Source organism: Catharus ustulatus, chromosome 9 (genome assembly GCF_009819885.2).
Source record: "Catharus ustulatus isolate bCatUst1 chromosome 9, bCatUst1.pri.v2, whole genome shotgun sequence".
NCBI classification, from domain to species: Eukaryota; Metazoa; Chordata; class Aves; order Passeriformes; family Turdidae; genus Catharus; species Catharus ustulatus.
This window is the reverse complement of record NC_046229.1, coordinates 11,851,063-11,877,892: the sequence shown is the minus strand read 5'-3', so window position 1 is coordinate 11,877,892 and position 26,830 is coordinate 11,851,063. Positions and strand designations below refer to the sequence as shown.

The 26,830-nt window shown below is 40.1% G+C and overlaps 1 protein-coding gene across 19 annotated transcripts in view; it reads left to right on the top strand.

Moving 5' to 3' along the window:
- Positions 1–26,830, top strand: part of PTPRF (protein tyrosine phosphatase receptor type F) — a 378,262-nt gene that overhangs the window by 174,857 nt on the left and 176,575 nt on the right. For all 19 annotated transcript variants that reach the window (XM_033067370.1, XM_033067369.1, XM_033067389.2 and 16 more), the window contains exons 4-5: positions 7,360–7,505; positions 10,165–10,306. In XM_033067370.1, the coding sequence (XP_032923261.1) occupies positions 7,360–7,505; positions 10,165–10,306 (288 nt within the window). The remainder of the gene's footprint in view (positions 1–7,359; positions 7,506–10,164; positions 10,307–26,830) is intronic.

The following is a 26,830-nucleotide window of genomic DNA, read 5'->3' as shown; positions in this document are numbered from 1 at the left end:
CGTATTGCTGTGGAATAAGCAGGTTTATCCAAACATCAGCATTTAACAGGGCAGGCTGAGTTTCTGTTGGTGAAGGGCTGATTTATGTGTAACTGTCCAGGACACAGGAGGTTTTAAGATGTTTCTTCAAGAAGAAATTTAAAAGTGCTTGATTTTGACTTAAACTTGTGGGTATAAATCCTGCGTTGGCAAAAGGGAAAAGAGGGTTTGAAAATGCCTGTCTGGGTGTGGAAGTTCCTGCTGTATGTCTGCAGAGACACCCCAGCCTTGTCAAAGGCTTTGCCTTTAGATTAGGCTTATGCTCAGGAAAGAGCCTCTTTGCCAAGATGGTGAAGAAGCAGGAGTTGAAGATTGTCAGAATTTCTGAGCTTAAGTCCTTACAAATGCTGATAAAAGTATATGCTTAACCTTACATGTACCCTTGCATTCTCCTTTAGTTAAGCTTACTCCAGATAAACAAAGTACAGTGGGTCTGACCTGCTGAAATGAGTGCCTTGAATCTTAGTCCAGTGTGTTTCCTGCTGGTGTTTAGGGAGAAGCACAACTTCTGCTGGATGATTGCTTTTGTTGTTTTTGTAATGTGATTGTTCTACTGAAACTTAGAGAGGTCATTGAATGTGTTAAAAGATCTACTTCTTGGAATTTTAGATATTAATCATTCACTTTATTTGATTTAATTTTGTACAAACTCAAAAGTTACCTCTGAGTAACTTCATGGAAGTCAGGAAAAGACAGCGACGAGAAATGCAACTTGCTCTGAGATAATGTTTGTAGATTTGATTATCATGGACATTCACACTTGAAACTGGAAAACTCAACCACTAAAATTGGATTGAAATAACAGAATCATTTGTCCTAGCTGTTGGGAATCTCTTAAGCATTAAAACTTAATAAAATAAGATCATAAAAAAAGGAGGATATATGCAGGTAACATAAGGTAACCTGTAATTCAGATTGATCTGAGGAATATGTTGAATTCGGAGTGCCATTTTCTGTGATTGGGGTGCTGTTAAGTGTTTTTTAAAGTGGATGGGAGAAAGGGTTATGATCCATACCCTGGATAAAAAGACAATTGTGTTAGTATCTGAGCATGCAACACCCTACCACATACATTTGCATTTATTAGATAAGTACTTTGCATCAAACAATAAAGGACAAAAGTTTCATTTACGGAGTGCTGTCATCTTTGTGAAATAAAACCAAAATAGGAGAAATAAGGAATGAGCTAGCATTATGCTCACTGAGAGCCACAGAGGCTTACTAAACTGTTGTTAAATAAATGTTATGTCAAGGCTCAAACAGGCTCTTCCTACGTGTAAATTATCCAAGAAAAAAAGTGTAGATTTGTAAAATGGTATTTTGCCAAACAATCTTCCTGCTAATCACAAAGGGGCAGGAACTACATTTAAACAGTGGTGGGTATATTGCAAGGAAAGCATAAGGGTACTAAACATAAGGATAGCTGGAGAGCCACTGACTTGTCTCCTGCCCTGCAGTGGATGCTTAGGAGAAGAATTACACATCAGCTTTCTCCAGAGTATCTTTCCAGTAGGCATCCATCCATGCACAGATATCAATCATCCAGGATCATAAAGGAAACAGAGAAGGAGAAATACTTCAGCATGGGCCACTTCTGTCTTCTGGACCACTTTATTTATACTTCAAAGTCAGTCATGAACATGAGAAAGTCTGTGTCATTGTTGGTTTCTTCCCAGTGTTACAACTGAGCCACATCATCGTTTTTTGCATATTCATCCTGACAGCAGCCATGTGAGAACAGCAGGTTAGTTTTGCAGAGGAAGGTGAGGCGCAGTTGTGTCTTTGTGTATGTGACAGGAAAGGTTAAAGGCAGGGATTTCAGACCTGAATTTCAGGAACTCAGGAACTGGTTTTATTGTCATCTGTTCATTCCAGTGTCAATAATTTCTTACTATTCATTTAGCCCAGGCACCTAAATAAGATTGCCCATGCCTATTGTACGTCCTTATCCAGTTCATCTTACATTGCAACTGTAAGTTTTTTGTTCACAGAGGAGTCTGCTTCCAATCTTAATTTAGCTCAAATCGTAAAAGCTTTCGGATAAAAATATAAGCTTCCCTCTCCTGCAACACAAGACTTATTTTTGGCTGCCCATCTATTTAGAGTAGTGAGAGCTTGTACCATGAGGACAAAGATTTTTTTCTTTAAAACCTCTCACCAGTGGATGGGTGTTCACAGAACACTTAATTGCAGACGTGTTCAATAATAAATTTTTCTTCAAACCTGTGTGTGACCCTTTGGAAAAATGCCATCCACAAGAGAAGAAGGAGCATTATGTTGCCAGTCCTTGAATTAAAATTTTTGGATGAGGAATATTTTATGTGGGTGCTAAATACTGAAAATGCATCTGGATTCTATTTAACTTTCCCATTTATTTTGAGAAAATGATGGGTCTTTGAAATAAAACAAGTTAACATTTGTGTATATTATGTATATTTATATTGGCATATATTATGTTTCAGTCACTTGAAATGTTTGGCTCTTACAGAATTAAAAAGAAACATATTTTACATTACAATTGTGTGCTTAATGGGTATCAAAATGCGAACATCTGTGCTAAATACCTAGGACCCAGCATTATTGAATACTGGCTAGTATTCAAGTCAGGTAATGCAGATCATATGTTACTCCTCAAAGACCATGGTTCACATAAAAGACAAGTTAGAGGGAAGGCTACACCTCTGTTCCCAGCCTTGAAGGAAATCTGACAAGAGCTACTTTTCTCCGTGGGAAAGTCCTTTGGGTTCACTAAGAAGCTGCACAGCCTAAAAAACAGCACAAGTGCTGAAGTGACTCTGAAACCTGGAAAAGGAAACTGAAATTTTACTCTTCTGCTACAGATGTTTGGTAGGACAGATTTTAAAACAGATGCTGAGATGGTTTTCTGATTTATAAGAATTGTTTCACAGAAAAAATTTCCAGAATAGCAGGGAGATAGATAGATAGATATATATATATATATATATATATATATATAAAATATATATTTAATATTACATACAGTTGAGAGAGGCATCTTCATGGCTGTGCCTGGCTCTGAGGTGCTCTGCAGGAAAGGTGTCAGTGGCTCTCCAGTAAACCTGAGGTCTTTGTGGGCTTCAGGTTCCCCTCCCAAACCCATCACACTGTTTCCCAGGGAAGGGCAAACAACAACCCTGTTGGTTGAAGCACACCTGACTGTCTCTGGCCTTCTTTGCCCATTCTTATGCACCTTTTAAAATATAATTCAAAGGAGCTTTTCTTTCGAGCACATCACACAGCCAGCTCAGGACACTGCATGAATTTTCTGCTGTTTTTCCAGGTTAATTCAGTAGACCAGTGTGTGCCCAAATCTCTGCAAGCATTTTGTCCATGCCATGAGGCCCTCCTTGGGAGTCACTTTGTAGGATTATACACAAATGTGTGCTTGCTTAGCAAGTGGCTTTTTGAATACTACCAAATGTGAAAGTCCTCTTCTTCTGAAATGTTGTTTCCTGGTTTTATTTTAATTTCTCAATGGAGAACATGTCTGAGAAAGTTATTTTTCCACCCCATGCCAAATAAGATGAAGCCAGTTTCTTACAAGAGAAAGAAATACTCTATTTTTTACTCTTCCTCCTCAGAACTGTGTTGTTCCCATAAACTTTCTAGAATAATTCCGTTCTGAGCAAAGATCAAACAGGGAAAATTTCAGCCAAGAAAGTAAAAGTTTTCCCATTCTCCTACTTGAAGCTTATGAATTAATAGAAATGAGAACCATGGCTTCTACTCCTGGTGTAATAGCAACTTGGTTTTGAAGTGAGGAGCAAGAATTAGTTCAGAGGGTGAGACCTGAATGTGCTCCAGGGATCTGTCACTGAGCAGAGAGAAAGGGAGAGAAAGACTGGAGTAGTTTGGACTTATGGGAACTATGCCAGTCTGGAGTTGTTACTCCATGTGATGGAGTAAGTGAAGGTGGGTGTGATGGGCACTCAGCCATCCAGCACCTCTCCCTGCTGTCATCCAAGACTTGCCTGGGATGTTCTCTCAGGCTGGTATTTCAGACATTTGTCTTTGAAATACAATATCTCTTTTTCCTTTCCCCCCACCCCTTAAGCTTTCAACAGAAAATTTTAAGCTTTGGTCCATAGGTTATCAAGGAAAAGACAGGTTTTCACTGCAAAAGACACTTTAGTTCCTTGGATTTATAGGTATCATATTTGAGCAGCAAACCTTCCTACATGCATAATCTTCTATGGGCACTGTTAATTTTGAGTTTAAGAGGAGGGAAAAGACAACATGTAGGTTACTTCTTTATTTTCAGTACATTCTTATTTTTTCTGACTGTGTTTCAAGGGCTACCCTGAGAGTGCAAATGTTCAAAATAGGCTAAAAAACAACTTGTGCAATGATCTGTCCCTATCCCCAGTGTTGCCCCTTGGAGGTAACAAGTGATAGTCTCATGGCAGCTTCCTCTGGGCAGTAGAGTTATAGAGATGTTGGTTGGAGGGAAGATGTGGAGGCTGGTCCACTTAGCATGCATTTTTCACAGACACCAAGAGTTTGGTGTTGTATTCACTCTTACTGAGATAAGTTTTGGGATTTGCTGTAGCAGTTACAAGTCAGTATAAAAATATGTATGCTCATGCCCAACTCTATTGTCCTGGGGCCAGGACTCAGGATTATAGGTTTGCTTAACTAGTACTTTCCTTCCATTTCAAAACTTCAGGGCAAATGTTTAAAATGCCTTTGTAGAAAGACTCTTTCTCTAACTGAGAATATGGTTTATATACAGGTGTACTTCTGTGTCCAGTCTCAGAGGATTTAGATGGTTTCCAGAAATCACTGTTGCTCAATTAAGTGTGCAGGGGAAAAAGGTTCATTGCAACAATGCAAAATCAAGGCAGCAGGTTTTTGAGCTTTTACTACAGGTGAACATTCAATTTCCTTTTGTTCTGGTTTTAATAGTATTGATCTTTTTTAAATGTACAAAAGTAAAGTAAGTCCTCAGTGTATGTGCTAGGGAGTAAGTATAAAGTCAAAGATCTAATTGCATTGTATTCTTCAAGGACAAAAGTTTTTGGATTCTGCTGTATTTGCCATTTGGAAAAAAATTACACTATTTAACTAAGATCACAGAGTAAATAACAGAAAATCAGAAAACCAAATCAGCTGCTGAAGTGCAATACAAGACATCAACTCAGCACACTGCATAGCAAAACAGTCAATCACAATGCCATCACTAGCAGCCTGAATGGTAAATTAACATTTCTCTGAAATAGATGAGAGGTGAATAAACAGAGATATATGTAAATACAAACTAAGTAGAAATAGACATGATTATAGATGAGTAAATATGTGGAATCAGCATCATTTAAGCAAGCAGGCTTAATAATTGCTTGCTGTTCATGTCAGGACAATGTGCCAAAGCCTTTAGACAGCAGCCATCATGTCTTAAAAGGCATTTCCTGGATTTTGAGCACAGTCTTGGTGCTCTCTTTACCAAGGATGGCAAAATTCAGTACAGTTTTGTGAGGAATTTCTGTGGTGAGACCAGGTCTGTGATACTCCTTCACAGAAGCTTTGTGTCTGGGCTTTGTGTAAAGCAGGGAGGATTGAAGTAGTTCACTTGGTTGAGTGGCTGTGTGTGTTGTCAGACCATGCCATACTGCTAGGACAAGGCTCAACATGAGCTGTTAGTGTGAGCCAAACCAGGAGGTGGAACTAGGGTTGAAGAGGTGCCACAACTTCATCCAGGTCTCCAAGGACTGCAGTTTAGGGGTGAAATTGTGCCCCACAGTTGATGAAAGAGAGGCGCTGTCTCCTGAGCTCTGCCTGGTCCTGCCCCGAGCCACTGCTCTCCCTGCTTGGAAAACAAGAAAAAAGCACCTTTCTGGAGCCCAAATCTGTTCCACAGAGGCTTTGACGACCCTGAAGCTCCTTTTAGGGGTGCAGGTGCCAGTGTTTGAGGGGGTGAGGAGCAGAGCACTGCCACTGCCTGCCTGGTTCAGCTGTAACTGCAACTGCGCCCATTGAGTTTAAACCTCTCATACGTTAGAAAAATGCGTCTAGAGGCTGTCATCGTTAGGGATCACTGAATTAGTATCCTTCCTAGATCAGGGAAATTCAGCCCTCAGTTTGTCTAGAGTTCAAAGCGCCTGGGCTGACAGATGTCATGCCCCTCTCCCTCAAGGACGCACTCGTGGATGTGTCTAGAATGTGAAGGTGTGGAACCACCAGCAGCTCTGCTGGGGGGGGTCATTGGTTTTTATCTTGGGGTTGAACAGGTTTTTTCTTTTACTCAGGCTCCTTTCTGTGTGCCAGCAGCTGTCTCTGACCTGTTCATAGGTCAGGTTCATCTCTGAGTGGTTGATCAAAATTGTGTTTGAAACATGGCCATAGTGTGACCTGTGCATGGAATGGCATCATGGGTGGACTCTGTTAACTCTCCCTGTGGAGTTAAATGTTTTAGTGCTTTATAGGAATGTGGGATCATCACATGCTTCTGACAAGGACAAAGCAGTGTTTCAAGATGATCTGCAGACCACACAGTGCAAAATTTTCCTATATAGCAAGTACAGATGACAAATACAATACTGGATGCATAGTTTTATCCATCTCAGTCTGTTATGTAAACCTTGAAGACACTGCTCTATTTTCATGATATTTTAATTGATTATTCAAATGTTATATATTACTTGATTTTTTTCTTTTTTTTTTTTTTCTCTTTTCCATTTTTGCCGAGTCTTTCATGCCTGAATGCCACTTTGGTTTCTTTGCCGGCTTTCACTTCTGGTGATTAGTTTCTTAACAAGCATAGGCTAGCCTCTGCAGGTTCCCAGATACTTAAACTGTAGGATTTTCATGTCAGTCCACATTTAGAATGAGACTAAAGGTTGTTACTTGTATACTTAAAACTATCTGTTGTTTTTTATGGATGTGTTAAAAGCTTTCAGTAAAACTAATGTCAAGGTATGGTACATTTCATAGGTGTCAGCTGTTCTGTAATTTCCAGTGCTATGACCATGGTATAAATCTGCAAAAGTCCATTTATTAGAAAATAAACCATAAAAATGGTTCCAAATTGTCATATACCTGAATGAACGCCCAGGGGGCAGGGGGGAGCCTCCTATTGCCCTCATTTACAGGCAAGCCAGATGGACATGTATTCATTTCAGGAGAAAAAGGTACACAAGCAGAAGCTGTCCTTGTCATGTTGCAGTCTGCACTGAGTTAGTGTGACTGAGGCTGTTCAGCCTGGATTTGTAGTAAGAGCACCAGTTATCTTACAATTTAGATTAACATGACACATCACTTATCTGATGCTATGTCCTCATGGGGATGATTTGGTTATTTTTCCAGGCAAGCCAACGTTTATGAAGGCTCCTGAAGATCAGATTGGGATTTCTGGAGGAGTGGCCTCTTTTGTGTGTCAGGCAACAGGAGAGCCCAAACCGCGTATCACGTGGATGAAGAAGGGGAAGAAAGTCAGTTCTCAGCGGTTTGAGGTAATTAACAAAAGGAAAAAAAAGAGCCCAAACTTGAAAATTTGGTAATCAATCTAATCCTCACAGGTCTTAATTGCACAATAATCATCACTGCAACCTGCGTATCTCTTCGTCACTGCAACAGAGTGTAAAGCTTTATTATAAAGCAGGTTTCCTTCCCTCCAGCAATGCAGTCTGTAGAACAGGTGGTGTCCTTTGAGCACAAGGCTGGAAACACACCAACAGGACATCCTTCTTCAGATGGGAGACTGGGGCTTACAGAGAATTGGATGGCAGACAAGAGTTGGCTCTAGCAGTATTTTTCTGTTTTCATTGTCAGAATTTATAAGGCACCTCTTTGACCTACAATCGCCAGTAGAATTTAAAAGTGAGATGCCAAAACACTACTGGAAATCTTTCTAAGTGATGGCTACCGCCATCCCTCCCACAAAGGTACTTGGAAGGGGAATGGTGAAGGGTTAATTGACGTCCCTGTGAGCTTAAAGAAGGAGAGAAAGGAAGGGAGAAGAGCAGGGATCAGAAACATCTTTGAAAAAGGGTCCAATTTGGTTTGTATTTTACATAGCAAATATATTTTCACTGACTTTCTCCACCTTTTTCTCCGCTTTCCTTTTTTGGTGTTGGGCTCCCTTCTCTAAAACTACCCTTGCAAATGTGACCCTTCTACATTTCTGCTGCCTTTCCTCTAATCCCTTGTCTTTGATGTTTTTGCTTTCCTGACTGGAGCACAAGATGACTTTGCTGCCCAGAATGGATTGATTCAAGTCACCAATTTTAATCATGATTTCGTATGTGAGCAGAAAACCTTGATTAAAGTAATCAATTTTAATCTTGTTTTACATTGTTATTTTTCCCTGGTAAAAGTTTTGTTGTATAGTAACTATTTAAACATTCTAATTCCTAAGTAGATACAACCTTTGTAGTGAATTTGGTGCTTCTTGGGGCTGACCAGAGGGCTATGCCATATTATATGCATTTATATGAGCAATTTCATACCTTTGTTCACATCAGTTTGCATGCATAGCTTGTATCAGGAGATACTGAATAATTTTTCCCCTAGGTAGCTATTAATTTTACTTCATTATTAATTTTAATTAGGGGAAATTTGGAAGTAAGTTTAAATGGAAGAAAAAAAACCCAAGTCTGTTGTACACATGGTAAATTGTGACACAGAAGAGGTATTCCTCGTTGGCAAATTAACAGCATTTTGGTCTCAGTGCCTGTCTGGCCCTTAGTAGTTGTAGCTCTGTTCCTATCACACAGTGTTTGTTCAAAGGATAGTGAGGGCAAAAGAGCTTTTCTGCTGTTTCATCTCTTAGCTTTTTAGTCCTTATCACTGAAGAGAGTGAATCTCTGTAGCTGACTTTTTCTTGCTTTAAAATTTTGCAGTAGCTCTGTCCTTTGTAAAGATTTAGTATATTGTCACAGTTTCATGTTTACTTTTAAAATTAGTATTTTTTAAAAATTAATTCTTTAAAGTGTATTATAGTAATAGTTGTATTTCCCTTTCTTTACCTGACTGTATTAGGGGTTTCTTCTTCAAACAGAAGGGCTATTCATTCCAGCATGAGGAGTAACAGATTTTTCAGTGGTCTTCATTACCTTTTGATTTCTTCCTATTTCTTCTGTCACTGCAGTGTCTTGTGGGGCATTGTTTTCCTCCTTCCTGTTCTCTCTCTCTTTTGATCTTTATGCTGTGGGAAGTGCTCCTAAACAGGCCCTTGAAAATAGGGTGAAAGTTTTGCACAGGGTAGCAGCCCTAGGTTGACATCCATGTCTGGAAGGAAGGATCCCCTAAGTCTCTCCATCACCTCAGTTCCCAAGAGACAGGAGTGGGTGGCATCTGCCTTTCCCTCATGCTGTCACTGTCTGCAAATCAGGTAGTATTTCCAACTTCTGCTGTACTCTGGAATAGGAGAAGGTGAGTTTGGCATTAATAATGGCTTGAGGCTGTGCATTCACAGCCTTGCTGTTCTGAAGTAGCAAATAGTGATTCAGCTATAAACTAATAAATGCCTTTTTCTTCCATGTATAAGTCAGAGTAATGCATTTTCAGTTTAGCAGGATGGATGGAAAGGCAATGATTTATTAAAGACTTAATTTATTATGCTGGGGAAGGAAGTGTAATTACATCATTTTTGATTATGCCAGAGTTGCAAAGTACCCAGTGCTGAGGGACATTAAAACCCCTCACTCTGCTGGAGTTAGCATGCACTGTAGGTGCTCGAGGTTTTATTCAAGTTTTGTTACTGTTTCCCTAGCAATCCCACAGGAGTATATCATTCTCCTGTTCCATCAAGGTGAAAGTTGGCACTAAATTGTATCAGTGATTAGTAAAATCATTAGTGCAAATATGGCTCAGATGTTTTAAATCATCAGATTCACATCTTTATTACCAGGTTGATAATTTGTCAACCTTAATTGATCCATAAAGAACTTCATTGGATCTTCATTTGTTCTGGTCTCCTCAGAGGACAAATACATTCTTGACACTGAAATTTTTGTGCTACTGGATTTGGAACACTTAACTCCATGGTATTTTAGAACTTACAGGGCTTGTTTTGTTTTGTTTTTTGGTCTTCAACTCCTAGATTGTTTTGACTCTGAGTGTTGTTGCAGAAGATACCAGTAATGAAGTGCTTTCTTTCCATTCCCAAAGGTTATCGAGTTTGATGATGGATCAGGATCAGTTCTGCGGATACAGCCCCTGCGCGTTCATCGAGATGAAGCCATCTATGAGTGCACAGCCACCAACAGTGTGGGGGAGATAAACACCAGTGCCAAGTTAACAGTGTTAGAAGGTAAGGGGAAGTTTTTGCATGGCTTAAGTGGCAGGAGATGTGGCTTTGGCAGCTACATGTTGATATGCTGCATTTAAATGGCATGGCGATATTCTAGCTTGATTTGGTAAAGCTGTGTTCGATCTGCAGCAGTTGCTATAATTTCTCCTATAATAGAACATCATATTTTGAGACAATCATGGAAGGATTGCAGATTCTGAACTGTCTTTAGAGTGTTTTTGTTGTCTGATTGAGAGGTGTCATTTCTGACTCAGGGGGCTATCTACAGAGACATTTGTATACTTTCCTCATCTGTTTGCTTTCATATAATAGCCATCTTCAGGGTATCCAAGTATTGCATCTGACAATCAAAAACTTAATCTGTGTTTCTGCACCTTCTGGATTAAATCAGCACATAGATTTTCAGGTTACTCTTCAGGTTTTAAATTTTATGTGAAATTTAGTTGTGTTTATTTTTCATTGTACTCACAACTTTTAATTCTGTGTCTCCTGTTAAAGAATAGATTTTCCTCCTTGACTGCTGTTAACTGCTGTATGGGCAGGTTTTATTTTGCTTCCTGTGTTGTTTCTGCTAAATATTTGTGGAAAAACAGTTTATTAGATGTAAACAGGCTTGTGAACTTGATTTTTTTAATATTAAATTGTCAGAATTCTTTTATGCTTTTAAGGAAAGATGGTGTTTTTCCGGCACATCAATGTGTTCTATCACTTGTTTATGTATAGGATTCTGTAAATGTGCTAAGGTGTTACAAATCTGGGGCATTTGGCTGAATGGATTTTTACCCCTTGCATTTTTACCCCTTACAAGCAGGAAAAAGCTTAGGCAGATTTCTTGTTGTTTATAGATTGATGTGGAAACTTCTAAGTAATGAAAAAACTAGACTGGAAAGTGTTTATTGTTGTAGGATTTTGAATCAAAGGAGAGTGGTTATCCCAGTGGTGAGTGTGCCAGCCACACATGACAAGTTACCTATTGTTCCTTGTTCTCCCATCCTCATTTATAGCATAGAGGTAATCATATTTTCCTTTCTGCTCTGTGACAAAGAACACATTAAACAACTGTAATGTGCTCAGGCACCGTGGTGATGGGAATCATAGAAATCATTCAATACCTGATGTGATTGTGTATCTTGTTTCTGGAGGTGGGGCATCTTAAAGATCAGCTTGCTCTCCAGTGATAGTATTATTAAGAATAGGATAACAAGTGCTATAGACTTGAAAATTATTGGGGGACAAAAATCAGATTCTTTTTGTTACTTCTTGCCTTCACAGCAGTGTATGTGAGTGCACAAAGCTCAGTAGAGCTCTTTCAGCAGTTTATGTGCAGATCTGCATTTAAATGCTTCCTGCAACTGGATTTTTTTGATACTGGATGCTTGAATACCACTCTTCCATGCACATTCCTGTTTCCTTTGGTTGTAGTTGACTTTATGTATCTTGGATATGTATGCACATGCACACACACGCTAATAATTTATTTGCTCTGTGTTAAGTGTTCAAAGGCCCACAGAGACATGCATTGCATCAAGGAGCACAACAGTATTTCTTAGCTCCATGGCGCTCCTGCTGATTTTCTGATGAGGTAAAACTTGCAGACCACCACATAAATAGGGAATGTTAGGAAACACCACAGACAGGAAAAGACATGCAGGCACACAATTTAAGAATTGCAGAAGCAAAAATCAGTAGCAGTCAAGTACTGAGCCTGCTTTTCTGTTTGGAAAATTCGTTTAATTGGGAGTAATGATCGTTGAACATGATCCCATAAGGTCAGAAACGATCTGCAGGCTGGGGGGGCTGTGTTTTCCACTCAGACTGAAGAGTATCGACCCCTTGCTGGGCACTCTTGTAATGGGCAGAATTAAGAAACATTTGCTGCCTAACAATTTGTATATGCTCATGCATATAGAGTTGTGAGCTTGACTGTGAGGATGAAGGGCTGCATGTGCCTTTTATGTTGGCTTAAGTGACAAAGGAGATGGATTCTGTTATGATGTATTTATATTTAAGAAAAAATAGTTTACATTTCCCTTTTCTGAGACTTTTCTATGGACAGCTCTGTAATTTTTCAGTCAAGTTACCTTCTTTTTCTGCATTGTCTGATAGAAATTATGATGTTTCTGCATTTTGTGAATATGACTTTTTAAAAGTCACTATTAACATTGCTTTGTTTACACTTTGGCAAGGTAGATACTGCCCTGGTTCTGGTTGTTTACTCTCAATGGCTTCCAGAAAATAGTTGTAAGTTCCCAAGTTCTCAGTTATACCATCACTTTTCTAACATTAATTTTGTAGAGGTATTTGAAAATGACATATTTCATGTGGAACCCTTGGTACTCACAAGGCTGTCAAGTAGGATTGGATTTTTCCCTCTGCTTTTGGGGTAAAAATAATTTCCGTAATTGGTCTCAGATGGCAGTTTGAATGATACAGACATTCTGTGCTTCCTTTCAAGAATTTGACTAATGCAGTGGTCCCTGGTGCATGACAAAGCTTATCATAGATGTCCTCGTGGTTACATGCTGCTAAATACACAGCATGTATTGATTTTTACATTAAAAATCCTTTATAACAATAAGTTTTAATGCTCCTTCACAATTTGAACATTTAGAACATAGGCCTTAACATTAAATCCAGAAGTCACAGTTAGGGTTTAGCAGCCTGTTACTAGATGTCTTTGTAGCTAGCTAAGCTGGAGCTTTATTTTATTTAGATTTCTGTGATGTTTTACAGATCAGAAGCAGGTTATCCTTTCTAATTGCTAACTTATTTAATTCTGAATATTAAGAGAGAAGCATGAGTCCAGTCTTCCAGGGGAATCAGGAATTCTAACATAAGTGAATCTCTTTTAACAGTTTGGTTCCCTACTGCCCTTTTATTCTTTGCTTCCATGTCTCTCATTTTTCCCTTCTCTCTGCAGATCCTGTTGTGACCAAACTACGTATACTTTGTGTAACTGGAAATTATTCCTCCTGTTGATAGTAGAAGAAATAGACATGCGTATACCTTCTCTTCTCATTTCTCCTGGGTAGCTGATAAGCTGAATTATGTATGAGTCATATTGAACATTTCTATCTTTTTTCCAATTATGACCTGAAGCAGCACAGAAGTATGTTTCTGCTTGGCAGAGGAGGAAAGCAGTGCAGGGAGGGGGAAGGTTAGAATCAATAAGCTGACACACATTCTCAAGAAAAGCCTCAGGGACAGTTAGTGGCACTAACAAATTAATAAATATATTATTCAGTGGTAATGTTGAGAATTACAGAACATTTTAAATAGGGAGGTTATATGAAATATAAGTAGGAAGGATGCAAGAACAAGCTGATGGCAGGAGAGCAGAAGTCCGTGTGTCCTTCCATGAGACTCCTTGTATACTCTACATTGCAGCAGTGTTGGGAAAGGTGATGGTAACAGTGTTTGTCTCTGGTTGCCTGTTCACCAAAGGATGCCTTCAGTCTGGATAAGGAAAAGATAAAGATAAGGAAAAGCAGTGGAAAAAAACATCTTCAAGGGGCAGGGAGAAGTATATTGATTCTTTGGGAGAGAAAGGTAGCTCAAATACAAAGTATGTTATCAGTCCCTTCTCCCAGGGCTTTCCAGTGGGGATATTGTGTTGATTTCCAGAACTGGAAAACCAGTTAATTGCAACTGTTCCTTTAATGCTTTACAAGTAGTCGTTTTTGCACTCCCTTGTAATCCAGAGCATACAGTCATATCCAAGTGACACTAAATATATGCAGTTTCATTTCCCTTTGTTTTTAAGTAGGTTAAATGAAAATACCATCTCCGATTTCCATTCTAGATCTATGCAAATCCCCTATGCCTCTATCCCAGACTCCTAATCGTGTGGCATGTAGCTATTTGCCTGGAGAGTGCTGCCAGGCTCCACAGGAGAGCAGCTCCTGGTAAAGAGGACAGATAGAAGCGCCAAGGAAGAGTTGCTTGCACAGTGGGTTTCAGTTTCAAGGTAACCTGGCAAGTTAAGTTTTGCTGGCTGGCTTTGTGCTGACAGAAGTTGAGGAAGTTTAGGAGCATTTCACTGCAGCCCTGGTGGTGTTTTACCATGACCTGAAACATCCTCATGGTATCAACATTGTGCTCAGCACAAATCCAAAACATAGCCCCATACAAGCTACCATGAAGAAAATTAAGTCTATCCCAGCCAAAAGTAGCACACCTAGAAAGTTCCTGAGTGCAGCAGTTGTCCTGGGGTGGCAAGCACTTCTAGCATAACATAATTTGCTGTTTACTGAACCATGTCATGAGCTTAATTTCTTTCACCATCTGCCAGCTGCATTCCAGTTCCTGGGGTTACCCTGTTTGAAATGCTGTAAATGGTAAACATTTGACTGTTACAAATGATTTCTGCAGAGAGCTAGATCTCAGAAGGCCCGAACCAATATGCCCTTTTTGTAAACATCCATCTAAAAGTGATTTTTGTCATTGGAATAGTAAACAGAAGTTAGCTATGTTTAATCCTTGTCTGTGTTTGGTTAGTTACAAAAGGATCAGTCAGATCACTGTACTTTAGCTTCATTGCTTTTGCATCCTTTTGCCAGGAAGAATTTCTTGCAATTTGTTGTAAAATTGAAACAATTACAGAATGGAAATTGAATGTATTTGTCTGCGCTCATTCTGACTGTGTAAATGAATTAAAGTTCCCTGTGCTCTGCTACTCCTGGGATTGCTACTATTCTCTTCATGTCTCTGGTCAGGAGAGGACAGGTCTTTCTTCTACATGTTTCATGTTAATTAGCTGTTCCAATGTCCTTTGGTCTGTCCCTGGGAAGAAGGACTGCTGTGATCCTACTGCAGAGGTCCTGCTCCTGTTCTTAGCTCTCTACACAGGCAATCCCAATAGCACTTCCTTCGTAGGAGGCAGGCAGTTCATGGACCTCTGTAACTATTGCTTTGCCAGGAGCTCCTGTGCAGTGGGACTCCACTCACTGTGAGTGCTTCCCTCCTTAGGGAAATGTCCTAATGTGCAGTGATGCACAGAGAAATGAAGAAGCCTGATTCTGCTTTTCGTTGGGTCTTGGCATGTCCTGTGCTTGTTGAAAAGAGAAACATTAAGCCAACTACTCATGGTGGCCTCATTGCAAAGTTCAGGTTGTCACCTAAAGGAATCTAAACCTGAGCTCATGTGGACTTGTACTATTAAGGTGTAAATAGTGTTTTCAAGGAAAGCATGCTTTGTGCTGCTTGACAGCAGGTTACCTAGTATTGGTTGGGTCAATTCAGGAGCCCTGTCCTGCTAACAACTCCAGTTATTTTCCAGGTACTGACTAGTGTGGCTAAAAGGATCCTCCAAGGGGAAAGAGGTGGTCTCTTGGTCCCACTGTGCACAGAAGATTGCAGAGAATGTGTAATCAGTTTGTTAGACCAGGAAAATTTACAGAGGCTGTTCTGCTTGGATTACCATTGTGTGCCATGCTGCCAAAACCTAGATAGATTGCCGTGGTATCTGAAAAACTGTTTCAGCTACTTAAGCTTTGGTATCTACAGAGCACCTATCATTTTAATCCAAGTGTGAGACTCCTGGTTCTGTGCATATTGTATTTATTTGCTGTCAAAGATTGGATTCAGTAACAATATTAGTCCAACTTTTATAGTTTATTTTTGTAATATTTAACAAGAAAGACTTTCTTGGCTCTGAGTGAAAGACAAAGAAGTAATTTTCTCAGGTAAAGAAAAGTTTTAACTGTTGTTGGTCTCTCCTTCAAACAGAAGAGTCAGCAGATCTTTAGAACGTATCAGACCCAAATGCCATAATTTCCATTTCTTATCTCTGTTTAAATGATTAACTAATGGCTCATAACCATGTAATGTATCCGTGATAGCAAGTTCCCTCAGAAGACTGCCATGCACTAAGGTTAACATCCAGGTTCATTCCACAAGTTTATGAAGCAAGAAATACAACCTTTGAAAAGTTTCGTATGAAATACCACATTGTTAATGCCAAGCTGAACCCTTTGGAGCTGTGCACTCCCATAAAACCTTGTATCTGAATAGGTACTGACCTCTTAATCTTGAGAACGTTTCTTCTGCAGCAAATGGCTGTTTCTGAATATTACCTCTCAAATGAGGTCCTGCGAGATGACACCTGTAACGGGATGGGGTGTTGTCACATTCTTAGCAGCAAGTTTCAGTGGTATTGCAATGCTCAAAAGCAGCACCTGCAGTTTGGGAAGGACTTAAAGTGAACTTTAAGTGTCAAACAAGCAAGAATGGGAGTATATTCTACAGAATTCTGCAAAAGCTGCAACACACGGTTTATATTGCCAAGTAGCTTGAAGATGTAATTGTGCAGTTATATCCTGCAAAAGACTTCTCAGAGCTTCTTGCCTCACATGATTTATTCCAAGTTTATTTAACAGTTTGAAAGTTCTGACGTTGGTACTGGAAATTGTGTTCAGCTAAGAAATTCTATTGCCAGTAGTAGTTGTCGCCATTTTATTTGCTCCATTTCTGAAGTCCCTCGTGAAGATATCCAGAAAGGTGGATGTTTATTCAGAGCCTTGTGGCAATGACTGGTATCTTCTGTCTGTTAAGAAAATGAATAATTGAGTCTTGGGCATTATTTTCTCTTGTTTTCCTGGGCTGGGGGTGTTGAGACAGGTTCCTTCTCTGTTACCTTAGTGCTTCCTGGGAGATTGTGATGAAAAGTGTGTCAGGCTGTTCTAGTGCTGCTCTGCTGTCAAAACATTCAGCCTATTCCAGTAGGTAAATGAGGCACAAGCAGATTAGTTTAACTCTCTGGCAGGGATGTGCTCATGCAGGCAGGTTTCTGTCTTGCTAGGGAGGTGTGCCTGTGGGTTGCCGTCTCCCAGCTGAGGCCAGGGATGGCCAGATGACTGCTTCTGCCTCTCTGTTCCAGTTTGAAATCAGACAGGTTAGATTAAATTGTCTGTGGTTTAAGCTAATCTGTTTTGACTCTCTGTTGGAACAGATCATTGGTCCCAGCTGGGAGCAGCAACCACCAGCCCTGCCTTTCACATCCCTGCAGAAAGGCTGGCATTCCCATGTGCCCAGACCCCCCATGGCCACAAACATGTCTGGAAAGCTTTGACAGCACTGGGATTTGATGGTGTCAGGATGCAGCAAAGCCAGGAGGGGAACGTGGCACAGCCTAGGCTAAAAAGAGTGGTAGTCTGTTAGGAGAATGGAGCAACAAGGTGAAGACTGCCAAGGAGGAGATGGGTGTCCTTTAAAGTTCTTGTACTAGATATTATGGAGGAAGAAAAGGCAAAAATAACAGGTGTAATTAAAATATTGTAAATCTCGAAGCAGTTTATTTTGTTGGGGAAATGAGTGTTTAGGCCCCAGTTAACCAGAAAGTGGCCACCTAAACCTTTCCCTTGCTGTAAAATCCCTGTATGAGTTTCATGGGGACTGGTCTTTTTGATTCTCCTGGCCTCAGTGCTTCCTCCTATTCTGCACCTGTTCCTGTTTGATTTCAGGGACTTTCTGAACATGCTGTACTAGAGATGTGCACTCAAGCACTGATGAATTGATAAATTTTGAAGATAGACATTTGAATGGGCTCCAGGATCATAGCTGCTTTTTGATTCAGTTGGTCACTGGCTAGCATAACTTCTCTGCATTTCTCTTCACCCACACTCCCTCTCCTCTTGTTTCTAAGCAATATGTGCCAGGCTTGCAATAAAAATTCTAATTATTTCTTATCTTTATTCATATTATTCCTGTCACTTAAGGTGATTTGGCTCTTCTGACTTGATTTTTTTGACTGTCGTCTTTATTTATTTACAGCATCTCAGGTATCTCAGCATCTCAGCACTGTCAATTTAAGATGCACCTTTTGTGCAAAGGCTGCTAAAGAATCTCGTAATTTCAAAATTGATGTTGAAGGAATTTGCTTATAGAGACCATTATTGCATACCTAATAAAAAAACAGCGAACAAGAGAGTGGAGTTGATTAGGTGACAGTAAGCCCTGATTTGGCTCTCCAAATGTTTATTTGGTAATAACTAGTCTGAGGATGGACCTGGTGACTCTCAGATAATAAAATTATTTTGGAGGACTGGCAGCCAGAAGAAAATATTTTTATTAATTGACTGTGTATGTAGGGTTCTAGAAGTCTTTTCAGAGAAGGAAAAAAAAAGACATGAAACCCCATAATTATAAATTAATGATTTTCTTATTGTAAAAGACATTTAATGGAAATTTATTTAATTAATTTGGAACAGGCAAACAAGAATTTAATTGTTTAGATAATTTATGTAACTGTAAACCTTGTCAGAATAACCACACACACACACATTTCTTCTCAGATTTAGCATCTACGTGGTGACCATCAGAAACTAAAATAATAGGTCTTTATCATCAAATGTTTCAAAAGACCTTTCTTACTGCTGGATCTCTTTCAAGATGTCTTGTTCTGAGAGTGTCTGTGGCAACCTGTTATTGACAGATGTGCTCTCTGTAGCTGGTATGTCAGTCCTGCTGCTATCTCCTGCTGACTAATAAAGTTTGTTGCTGGTGTGTATTTGTAGAATCTTTGAAATCTGTTAGGTTGTAGAATAGCTTTCTGAAAGAAGGAGTAACTCATTGCTTAACTACTGGAAATTAATTGGAAATGCTGCTTGATAATGCCACAAGAATTATCTGCTTTGGTTCCAAGGAAAAAACAGAAGGGCAAGAGCAAGGTGTGTCTGAAAAGCTTTTCTGAGGCCTTAACTATTTTTGTAAAATTATCTTTCCTTTCTGCTCATAACCAAGAGACTACCCACAGCCTAGTGACCTGTTGTCATTTACTGGCATGCCATGGCTTACACAGTCACTTAAGATGGGGGTCTTCTGTACCTTCTTGTGCAAAAGTGGGACAATATATCCCCTTGATAGAATGGGAGAGTTCTTAAATGAAAAATTGAGCTTGGAGAGTAGAGAATGTGATAACCATGACTGTGGGGAATGCAGTGCTATTCAATCTGTAGCAGCAACAGCTCTTCAGAAGAGAGCATGTCTATGTAGGGAGCACATGTGTTTCTTACTGTACCTGTGGAGGGGAACATTCAACAAGTATTTTAACTTTCTCTTCTGTAAAGAAAGGAAAATCACATAACTGCTGCTGTTGGGTTGCCTTTTGGTCTCGATCTGAGATGCAAAATAAAGCAGTTTTTGCACTGCAGACCTGTATTATTAATCATTCCAACAACTGGTTTCTGTGTATGATGCTTGTTCCCAAGTCCCACATCTGGTTGTCTTTATGATCTCTTTTTGGTCTTGTGTTGTTTATATACAGTATGATGTCAGGAAGGCTCTATGGTTGTGATGTTTATTAAAATCAAGTGCCCAGATAATGAGCAAAAGGAATAATTGGCCCTAATTTTGGATGCAAGAAGTAATTATTGTGAACATTCATCGTTAATTTGTAACTTGAGCTGCTATTGACTAAAGTATGTTTGGTATCAAGCAAGATTACCTAAAATACATGCATTCTACATGCTGTCTTAGAAGCCCAATGTTGTAGTAGTAAAATACCACCTTCCCCGTAGAGTTTTCTAACAGCTGTTTATTCTTGTGATTATTTCAGTTGGATAATAAAGTAAGTGACTCTTTCTGGCACTCCCACCTGCTCAGATTCTTTCTGCCCAGAGCTCCAGAATAGCTCTTCAAATCCTTTATCCTAAGGAAACCAGCAGGTGTGAGGTATAATAAGATCTGTCTTTTCAAGATTATCTAGTGCGTTGATGAGGTAGGTTGGATGTTGCAATGGGCAAACATTGCAATGTATTCATCTGTCAGGCTAATCCTTTACTCTGTTCCTTCAATCCTTTTATCACAAGGGTCCAGCCTGGATGAAACCTTTCCAGGTTCTTGCGTATTAGAGTTGAGTGAAGAAGTCTAAATAGCAATCAGAGCTATAACTTCTTCCAGCTGTAGTGTGCGAATGTTCACTTGTGTTGCTGCTCCAAGGGGGAGCTGGGGAAAATTTCTTGGAGTAAAAGTGCCTGTCAGCACAGGATGCAGAATGATGTAGGTAAAACTGGCTGCACAACGTGCTACAGGCAGAACTGGTATTATGATATTTCAGCTTTGAGACCGCTGGAAAGGTGTTGGAAATATTAACCTGTTGGAGACCATGAAAACACTGAGCCTTGCTTTTTGGTGCTACAGCTCCAAAATGGTGTTTTGTTTATAAGGAAGGCAGTGCTGGAATTTATTTTTCTGTATTTCTTTGATTTAGACAATACCACAATTGGTCCCAGCGAGGAGAAAGTCCTTGGAGAGAGAACAGAAATGATAAATATATTGATGAAAAATGCATAAGCTGCACACAGGGTGGTATTAACAAAAGCTGCTGCAGGGGAAGGTAATGAATTGGGGAATGCACAGTCCAAGGTGACAAGACATCCGGTATAAAGAAGGTCAGGAGTTGGAACTGAATCAGCCTTCTAAAGAGAGGATGCACCTCCTTCATTTTAAACCCTGGGAGGGAGAGCAGTGCATGCCAGCAGTGCTACAATTCATGGAAGTGCCTTCCAGATGGAGCCCCGCTCTGAATGTGTGACAAACAAGCCAGGCTAAGCACAGCTTGTTGTTCCCTGGAGCCTGTCTGGAAGGGAGACAAGAGTCCAGCTGCACCCCTGGCAGGTATTAATACACTGAAAGCCTACATATGGTAGAGATTAAAATGGTTTACCTGGAAGAGTGAAGAGGTCAGCAGGGAGAGCCTTTGCTTGCATGGACCTAGCTTTGTTGGAAGATGGCGTGCTGTCTTCTGCCTCCTGGTTAATTTGGACAGTTTTTCTGTAAGAATATCACTGATGTGAAGCCTATCTGGATTATGCATGTCCTCGACAAACTCAGCGTTGAAGTTGTTGAATGAGTTGAGGCCAGGGGGAAGCTCAGTGTGTGTTTTTTGCATATAAATGATTTGGTTGCTTGCTTTGGACATGAATTTGTCCCTGCAAAAAGTAGCATTGCAGAATCTTAGCTTTGCCTGCAGGAGTAATCTGGCCTGGTGGAAAAAACAGCAGTTGTTTTGCCTAGAGGTGGTAGGCTCAATCAGACTCCACCTGATTGGCATGTAGTGCACATCCCAGCACTGTAACTTCTGCTGCCATGTGTTCCTGGTCCTGAGGAAGAAATTGCTTATCAGATGAGTAGCATCCAGACTTGAATTTAGCAAACATGAATGAAATCTTTATCATTTGCAGTAGGACTTTCAAAAGGGAGGGAAAAGTAAAAGGGTTCTGGAGGATTCATGTTTTTACTAATTAGACACTAAAAATTATAGAAGTACTAAAAAAAATAATAAAATAAACCTTTAGCTCTTGCCCCAGGCATGAATTTACTAGCTTTAGTTTGTTGTGCAGTTCGGTTCATTGATCTTGTCACAATTGATGATTCATTAAGTTGTGACTACTGTAGAAATTACAATGCACAGATGTAGCTGAACTGCACATCTGTGTGTTCCCAATGTGTTAATGATTTAAAAATGCACTTTCTCTCTGGCCATCCACTGTGTTTCAAGTGCCAACTGACATTTTGTATTACTGAGCCATTTGTTGTGGTTGGCAGAGGGAAAGTCTTTTGGTTCTCCTTGTACATTTTTTGTGACTTTTCTCTGTATTTCTGATAGCTGAATTTGATTTTTGCAGCAACCTTGGCCTTGCAGAATGTGAGTTGGTGTCTGTCCCTTTGCAGGCTACGACCTTTTCCAGTGTCACCTCCTTTCTCCTGGTGTTTGCTCAAAGCATTTAGGTTTATTTCCTTCACCAAATCATGGGGAATATGTCAAACTCAGAAGCAGGATTTTCTATTTTACTGACTTTTCAGGATTCTGAATTTTAATTTTTGAAGTGAGGTGTATTTTATCAAGTGGTGTTGGCTTTTGAGAAGACCTCAAAAACTTACTGTGTATTGACTTAAAGGCTGACTGGCACCAGCAATTCAAGAATATGTGGCAATCATAAAATGTCTTAATTGTTAAACCTACCCCCAGCCTCTTCCCCTAATTCAAGCCACTATTCAGACTGGTCCTTATTACAGACTTAAATTTGATCAAAGCAGAAATCTGGAGTTGTCTGTCTAATGGAGTGTGGCTTTGCATTGATGAGGCAAGCTATACCCTCTATTAAATCACAGTAAGGTTATGGCTGTGTTGTGTAGTTAATGCATTTTCTTGTGGTTATATTCTGTCTCTAATTCCACTTTCCAGTGCAGCCAAACCTATAAGACTCCTCTTGCTTCAGGCCTTTCAGGGAGTACCCAGGGAGAGCAGACTGCATCTGTTCAAGCACGTACCAGCCAATGTACCTGGCTCTGTGTCCACTTCCAGTTTATCAAAGACTCTGTGGTAAGAGGGTCCGTGTCTGGTATCGCTCACATTTTGGTTCAGCCATGCAGATATTTCTTAAAGGCAGATTAAAGGATATCTTTAAGGAGTTATATACTATACCATCCAAAAAAAGTGCAAAGCATCTGTTAAATCCAGCACTAACTAGTGGGTTTATTCCAATAATTTATACATAATTCTAGTGTTGAAACTGCATAATCTCAACTTCAACCAATCCGTTTGTTTCTTCCTGACATTGTCGCTTGTCTGCCATGTGTCTCTGAGATCCCTTTTTCCACGTAAGATTCTGTAAATTCTTTTCAACAGGCTGAACACTTGAGCTCAGTAAGCTCCTGTTGTTTGGCTTGTTTTCTAGCACCTGACTTCCTTTGTAGATCATCTTGAAATTCTCTGGGCTGTTTTTGTGCTTCTCTAGAAGTATGTGCATTGCAATTTGCGTTGTGTTTGCTGCCATAAGAAACAGCTGCAATGATTGAAACTGAAGATTAGTCTGTCCCACTTTTTTTGCCAGGAGTCAATTATGAATACCAGAGAAATCTGTAAGGACCATGCCTGGAGTGATGATTCCTTCAAGTGCATCCTTCTCTGGCCTCTATACATGTGTACCTCAGGCATTTTTGAACTAAAGGCAGTGGGTTTAGTCAAACTAATGAAAGAAGACTCTCGTTATGCTTTGAACTTTAACTTCTGGTGTGCATATAAAATTGCATATAGCAAGATGTTTCCCAGCTTATCTGTGTGGTCTGTGAAAAAAATACCTGTTAATGTCTGATATCATTTATACCCTGCAGTCTTTGTATTAGAAGGGCCAGTGGGTTGTTGTTATTATTAGAAGGGACTCTGGATTTAATGGCTCTCTTTGCATCCATGCTTGTGTCTTCAGACGAGAAGTGCTGGTATATTTAGTTGTCATTTAACCTGTGTTGTTTGCAACAGCAGAATTATGTGTCTTCATGTGGTACAAACAGGGCTTGGCAGCATTGTGGAGTAGCTTTACCTTATCTGGCACAGTACTGAATACTGTGAGCCCTTTCAATTGCCATCTTCCAGGACTCCTTCCATCTTGCAGGTTGAGCATATGTTTTTGCTCATTCCTGTAGCAATTGAGTACACATCTGGAAAACTCCAGGAGCCCGTTTTGTCGAGGTGATTCGGTGTACGAGGTCGGACTAGACAAAAGATGAAGATTCAGGAGGGGTTTTGCAATGAGCAGTAGGAGGGAGCTTGTCTCAGTTACTCAGTATTTTTTTTCAAATTTCTTGTGTTCAGATTACCTCGTACTCTCTTTTATTCAGATGTAATATGTTGGATGTTGGCTCATTAATCGTGCACAGTTTGTAGCAGTAACCTGTCTTTGTTATTTATAATGCAAGATGCCCCATGATTGTGAAGCAGGTTGGTGGCAGGATGTGCTTTGCATCCTGCCTCAGTAGCTGTGTTGAGGGTGTTTCCCTCTAAGGCAAGAGCTTAGCAGCTGTGGAAGGCTGTATCCAGGTCTTCCTTGCATCAATTTTGGCAGCAGAAGCATGCACATTCCCCATTTCCAGCTTGTCCAAGGGCTTTTACCCAGCAGAGGCAAATTTCAAAAACCATCAAGCACCAGGGCAATTTTTCACTCCCTACCTCACTAAAATTCAGCCTGAATCAGTGAATGTGCCCTAGTATTCAGGATCCCCAGGTCAATATTTTGAGCTGCTTGATGCAAATGAAGGATGGTAAATGACAGTCACCCATCAACACTTGATTGAAATCAGTTTCCCCTTTTTTCTTAGAACATTTAAACCTAACACTACTGTTATTTGTGCAATACACAAGTCCTAAGCAGTGCTGGAGTAAATTGAGGAATGGAGCTGAGACACAGCAGGTTCTCTTGGTCTTTTCTTCCTCTTTTATATGCAGAAAGGCAAGAGAACTCAGGAGTGTGCTGTGTCCCATCTAGTCCTGTGCTACTGAATAGTGCCTTTATCTGACCAGTGGCAAATACATAAAGTATTCATGAAAAAAATAAAAATGGCATGTTTAACAAAACTGTCTGAAACATAAGTCACAAAACTTGACAGCTCATCTTCTCCACCTTCCTAACGACTGTGTCACTAACACTCATTGAAGCACAGAATTGAAATGCCTTCTCTTATCACTTAACCTGTTCTTTTATGGTATACATTTTTTTTTAAGAATTGCAGCACTGTTGGCCTTTAGATCAGTGCTGCTATTCTAAGCCTGGAAGTGCTGATTTTCTGTGGCTGAAAAATGAGTCTGCAGAATCTGAATATAACCTGGTGATTCATTACTTTATGCACTTTTCAGTTTGAGATATGACATGCTGAATTTCATGGAAACTGGACCTCACTGCCAAATAACAGAGTTTGAACTTGTTCTCCTTGTGGCATTAATTTACAGCTACTATGGAGGATCAGATAGAGGGGTGCAGACACAAGAATCACCAGCAGAAATTACCAGATTCCAGTTACGCAGTTAACAATGGCTCTGTAGTGCTGTTAGTGTGACCCTTTCAGCATTTTTTAACTTATTTTGGTATTTCTTGTAGAAGGCCATTCTATCTTCGTGACATTTCTGACAAATACTCATTGAAGACTGGGATCTTTAGAGCTGAAGTCTATAGTTAAATACAGGTTTCAGTTGAGTTTTGGCTAAACCATAGGAAGTTTTGCCAGTGCTTCATCCCATCACCAGTGCGGGTTCCAGGCTATTTTTCATTCTCAGTTAGGAAAGGTAAGTGAACATTGTTTCTAGTTTAAGTGCTACTGCATTTGCAGTAAGCAACATTTAAAAGAGTATGCAGAAGTCTGCAGTTTATTTAGAATAGAGGTGCAGCTCTGCAGGTTGACTGTGCTTTGCTTTAGCACACCAGTCAGCTGCCTTAGATGATAACCTTTCACTTAGACAGTAGAATTAAAACAGCTTTTGTTTATTCCTATACCATAATATTTTTGTAAAAGAAGTCTGCATGTGATCTGCTAATGCTTTTCGGGGAAGCAGTATACTGAGTGCCATTTTTCAGGACATATTTGTGTGTTACCATGTCAGCTGCTTGTGCAGCAGTGCAGGGTATGCATTCTATTTGCTGCTCTCTCAATAGATCTGTTGTTTTCCATAAAGATACTTTCCAAGTGCTTCACCAGTCTGCCTTTTAAAGTAACATGTAGAGGGTTCCCTCTATGAACTCTGAGTATTTTCCAAAACAACTAAGTTGGAAATCACATTTGGCAAACCCTAAATTCTGAATAATGCAGGTGCAACAAATGTTTTTATTCTGTTTCCTTCAGTTAGGGCTTAATTTCTTGGTGCTGAGCATTTCCAGCTGTCACAGAAGTGCTCCTTGCTCTAGCATCTAGTGATGCTACCTGAGTAATTGCATCTGAGGTGACTCTTCTTCATTTGGGGTTAACTCAGTACTTGATTTACACCAGTAATGTAATTTGCTGTTCAGTTCCGAGACTATGCTAGGTGGATAAGCTCTGGATAAAAAAGTGAGCCTTGCACTCTCTTACTTGTGCAACTTGAGTTGGTTTCCTGGATGGCAGTGGTGGAAAAAGGCTCAGCTCACAGAGGGGGCACAACAACCTCATGTGCCGTTGTTGACTGTTTTGTTAGAGTCATGAAGGCTCAGCTGGTGGAACCTCACAGCAGAGCCCCTCAACCAGCATGGCCATGCGGGCACAGCGTGCTACACTAAGCTCTGCACAGCCATCTGAAAGTCCAGGGAGGAGAGAGAGCAGTAGGTGGGTACACACAAACCTGTGCATGTGACAGGAGATAACACAGAAACAAAACGACTGCCTGGAATGTCACTGCTTACAGTATAATTGCTGCTCCAATCCTGAAGAGAGCCAATTGGAAAAGAAGGATTTGTAGTCCTGTGTCTTGGTGAATGCGCTATGGAAGGGCCTCTGTCTTAGCATGGGGAAAAAATGTGAAGGAGCTTGTGTGAAAATATGAAGTGTGGGTGATGAAGCATTGATGAAGCCTGGTGAGAGTCAGCACCTCAGTGGAATGCCATATATATCAGGGAGAAGCATGAGTCTTTCAAACAGAAAAATGGTGGAGTCTGTTGTCTGACTCAGGGTAGTAGCTGGACAGCCATCACTGAATGGTCAGCCTCAGCAATTTAATATTGGGTAGCTTCACAGCTCTGCCTGACAAGGATATACTTTTATTCTGTTGTGCATTAGTGTAATCCA